General features: G+C 47.9%; 1 protein-coding gene across 1 annotated transcript; it reads right to left on the bottom strand.

The window, feature by feature from the left end:
- On the bottom strand, positions 1–459 carry LOC125536784. Its single transcript, XM_048700054.1, has one exon. The coding sequence runs from the start codon at positions 457–459 to the stop codon at positions 1–3; it is 459 nt and encodes a 152-aa protein (XP_048556011.1).
- Positions 460–5145: the final 4686 nt, after the last annotated feature.

Here is a 5145-nt window from a genome sequence, read left to right on the forward strand (position 1 = left end):
TTATAGAGGAAAGGTTGGAATGGGCAGCTCGCTCGGGTCCGGCGACATGATGAAGGTCGGCATAGGCAGCTCGCTCGGGTCCGGCGACACCATGAATGTCGGGCCAGCGAACAAGGATGCCTCCGGGTCCACCTCCATCTTAGCCAGAGCCTTTGGCTTCTTGTCGGGCCGGTCCATCAACGGAGCGAGGCCAGCGAAGGGTGATGCCTCCACCACGGTACGAGGTGTCGCCTTCTTCTCCGACGCCACAGGGCCAGCGAAGAGTGTCGCCACCGAGTCTGCCACCATCTCAGTCGTAGGCTCTGCCTTCTCCGAAAGGTCGATCGACGGAGAAGGGCCAGCGAAGGATGTCACCACCGAGTCTAGCTCCATCTCAGTCACAGGCTTTGTCTTCTTCCCGAACCGGCCGGCCGACGGGGCGGGGCCGGCGGAGATTGATGCCTGCGAAGCTGCCACCATCTCAGCCCGAGGCCTCGGCTTCTTTCGCACCGGTCGACGGATGGCGCGCGGCTCGCCGGCCTCTTCCAGTTTTCTCTCGGCGTCTCCACGCGGCCGAGGCGCTCGCCGTCGCTGTTCAAACTCTCGGCACGGCGGAGCGTCTTGTCAGTGGCCCAGCTGGAGCTCCGGGAAGCACGTCCGGGAAGGTCGATCTTGTCTCTGATCCAGCTTCGGCTCATCGAGGCACGTCCAGGCTGCTGCTTCTTGGTGTCCAGCTCCACACGAGCCGTGTACACCGCCGGAGGAGGCGTCAGGAGGAGGCAGCGCGCCGGGGTAGGCAACAGCGGCGGCAGGGTCGCAGCGACATGGCTAGCCATCTCTGCAAAACACAGGACACAGCAAAGAACAGAGAGACCAAGTGATTGCACAAGCGAAACAAGTAAACAGAACAATTGCGATGCTGAAATTCAGATGATGACCGGAGAAGAAAGAGGAAACTCGCCGGATTCTTTGCTCGCCGTCGGCGAGAGAAGCTCGCCGGGTTGTTAGGTCGCCAGGAGAACGTCGCGCGTGATCTATCGAGGGGACGGCTTGCTCGTCGGATCGAAGGAAAAGTGCGATCTATCCCCGCAGCCCGGCTGATATAGATCGACCCCCGATGCCCCGCCGCGTAGAAACCACGCAATCCGAGTTCGGCTCGTAACCGCCGCCAGCGCCGCCGCCCGTGGTCCAACCGCCGGAGCCACCAGCGACGCACTCATCCGATCTTTCCTCCTCTTCGTCGGTGGCCTGGGCATCCCGCGGTGGCGCGACTGCGCCTGCGCCTCCATTCCGCCGCCGCGTGCCATCCTGGCTCGGCATCGCGGCCGTCGTGGCCGCCGAGCTCTGTTACCCGCATGAGTCGCAGCTGTAAGAACCACGGTGAGGAGTCGCAGCAGCGACGAGATGCTGGCCGGGGTTCTTGCTTTCCTCCTGCGCTGATTGCTGCTCTTCCACGCTGCTCCATGGGTGGTCAGTTGTTGCGCTTGTCAAATGTTTGATGAAATGCTTGAGCAGGATGCCCGGTCCTTTCAATCAATTTGAGCAGAAGCAACTCCAGTAGTTCAATGTTAATAGAGCGAAGGGCGGATGCACATTCACGAGTTCACCATGTGTAATCACTAATTAATCTAGCATAGTAGGACTAAAGTCTACACTGACAAATAAGCTGGCACCTTAAGCCACCTACGATTCTCAAACTGAACAATCGAAACTGCATTTCTCAGTTATTGTTGGTGTGCATTTGTTAATTCCATGATAGATGCATATGTAACTTGGCGGCTTCCATGTATTATAATCCACTGAAATTGTTTAAAATTTGTGACTGGTTGCTTTTCTGCTTCATTCTATAAAGTGGGGCAGGGGGACCCCTTTCATTAAAAAAAACTAAAATGGTTCGAAATGAAAAAGTCAATACAATGCTCATACAATTTGTTTATTTTTTGAAAATAAAATCCATTTGAAAAATAGATAATTCATGAGCTTATTATGTAAGTAGCTTTGAGATTCCATCTATAAATAATTCTATTTTAATTTGTAACCCATGTATTACCCAATTCATGACTTGTATTATTATGGTTATAATGCTTTAACTTTTGCGGTGCCTTCCCAGGTGCCGCTGTCGACTATCGGGATCACTGCCAATCTCATCAAGGCTGAATTGTGCAACTACATCGGGGATTGCCATGACAGCACCTTCTCCTGGAAGGTTCGAGAGGTTTTTGCGGTTTTTGATTCTTCAACTACATCCAATTATTAGAGGTCTCCTGTTGGTTTTTGCGGCTTCCCTTCCGCTGTGATGGAGTCAAACTCGACAGATCTAGGATAGGGGGTCCCAAGCTGGTAGCCTTAGGACGATGGTAATAGGGCAAGGGGGACACGATGTTTGCCCATATTCAGGCCCTCTCGAAGATGTAAAACCCTACGACCTACTTTGTTTGTATTGATTATGGATGGGGTACAGAATACATGTTGACCCACCTCGAGATCGTGTATAAATGAGTTGATTTTTCTCTACGGACTACACCCCTCTGTTTATATAGATGCCTGGGTACCTAGGGTTACACATAGGTTGGTTACATTCGAAGATAAACACGTCAAAGATTGCATTCATGCCTTGAAGTATGTGTCAAGTCTTCGGAAGATCTCATCTTGCACATAGGTCGGTTACATTCGAAGATAAACACGTCAAAGATGCATTCATGCCTTGAAGTATGTGTCAAGTCTTCGGAAGATTTCATCTTGCACATAGGTCGGTTACATCCGAAGATAAACACGTCGAAGATTGCATTCATGCCGTCTTGATTCCTCCATGGGGCCCAACGAATGTGGCCCACTGGTTGGTCATCTGGGGGTTCTCGACCCAACCAATGTCTCGGAGCCGACGTGGTTAACACCCCCCCATTCAGGATACCATCATTAGCCCTCGAACCAGTCTTCAAGCCGAGGACTATCCTCACAAAGGTTGTTGTTCATCTTAGGTCTTTGGCCTTGTAAATTGGTTCAATCATCTTCTTTCCGTGTTTGTCTCCAGACTGACTAGAATCTTGTCCGAGGAGCCCCAACTAAGCTTCCAAGTTTTTTTCTTTTCGCCGGATCCGAAGACCCTTTCAGTGCCTAGTTATCTTAACGACGAAGTCTTCTTGTGTCAGGATGGGGACGTCGGTTTGGCGGTGTTCTGACAACTTCGACCGAACCCGAAATGCTACCACGCCTGCAAAACCGAAAGATGCCTTGAGTTATCGTTATATCGTGTTAGTGCAGCACGAGGCCATTACTATTGGCACGTATTGTCAATAAAGTGACCGGGCCCCAGATTTTTGGCGTCATTACCAGCAAACCCCCTCGATTCACATGCACACGTTACACATACCACATTGGGTACTCGTGAAATTTACTACCACACAGTACGCGCCTTCGGTGTTTTTACTTTTTACTGGCTTATAAAAGGCACACTGTAAAATGAATCAATCACCACGCTTTCCATCTTGCTCCTGCTTCCATCATCCTCAAGCTTCAGTGCCCAAAGAACAGAGCAAAAGCCTTCCGAGCTGCTTTCCCTCTCTCGGTTCTCTAGCGTTCTTCTACTCCCATTGGAGTTGTTGGATTCCCTGAAAAGGAAAGGTGATGTGTCACAACAATAGAAAATATTTTCCTCGGTTAATAACAAAAAATTATCGAACTAGTAGGAGTCTACAAGCTAACAATGTAAACAACACCCGCACACAAACACAAAACAAAATGTTTGCACCCAACTTGTCAAGAGAGTTGTCAGTCCCCTTGTCTTGCCATTTGTCGGGGGGTGACCCCCAGATAGTCCCAAGATGTCAAGCCGGACAGGGTGCCTGCCTGCCCGGTGCTACTTGTGAACTGTGTTGGGATTTCCCCGAAGACGAGAGGATGATGCAGTATAGTAGAGATAAGTATTTCCCTAAGTTAAGAACTAAAGTTATCAATCCAGTAGGAGAACCACGCAACACCTCGTTAGCAGCACCTGCACACAAATAACAAATCCTTGCAACCCAACGCGAACAAGGGGTTGTCAATCCCTTGGCGGTTACGTGCAAGATAAAATTATGTAGTAATTGATAGATAGATTGAAAAAAATACAAAATAAAATAAATAATATAAAATTGCATCAAGGTTTTGTAGGATTTTTAGTATGATAAAAGTAGACCCGGGGCCATAGTTTTCACTAGAGAGTTCCCTCTTGAAAATAGCATATGTTGGGTAAACAAATTACTGTCGGACAATTGATAGAAAAACAAGTAATCATGACGATGTCCAAGGCAATGATCATGTATATAGGCATCACGTCTGATACAAGTAGACCGACTCTTGCCTTACTATTACTCCAGACATTGAACGCTATCCAGCATGCATCTAAAGTATTAAGTTCATAAAGAATGGAGTAACGCCTTACTAAGCAAGATGACATGATGTAGTGATGACCCACAAGTATAGGGGATCAATTGTAGATCTTTTCGATAAGTAAGAGTGTCAAACCCAACGAGGAGCAGAAGGAAATGACAAGTGGTTTTCCGTAAGGTAATGTCTGTAAGTGCTGAAATTGTAAGTAGCAGAGTAGTTTGATAGCAAGGTAATTTGTAACGAGCAAGTAATGATAGTAGTAACAAAAGTGCAGCAAGGTAGCCCAATCCTTTTGAGGCAAAGGACTGGCCAAAACGGTCTCTTATGATAAGCAAAGCGTTCTTGAGGGTACACGAGAATTTCATCTAGTCACTTTCATCATGTTGGCTTAATTCGTGTTTGGTACTTTGGTAATTTGATATGTGGGTGGACCGATGCTTAGGTGTTGTTCTTACTTGAACAAACCTCCTACTTATGATTAACCCTCCCGCAAGCATCCGCAACTACGAGAAAAGTATTAAGAATAAATTCTAACCATAGCATTAAACTTTTGGATCCAATCGGTCCCTTATGGAATAGCGCATAAACTGGGGTTTAAGCTTCTGTCACTCTTGCAACCCATCATCTAATTGCTACTCCATAATGCATTCCCTTAGGCCCAAATATGATGAAGTATCATGTAGTCGACGTTCACATGACACCACTAAGGGAATCACAACATACATACTATCAAAATATCGAACACATATCAAGTTCACATGATTACTTGCAACATGATTTCTCCCGTGACCTCAAGAA

Source organism: Triticum urartu, chromosome 2 (genome assembly GCF_003073215.2).
Source record: "Triticum urartu cultivar G1812 chromosome 2, Tu2.1, whole genome shotgun sequence".
Classification (NCBI taxonomy): Eukaryota; Viridiplantae; Streptophyta; class Magnoliopsida; order Poales; family Poaceae; genus Triticum; species Triticum urartu.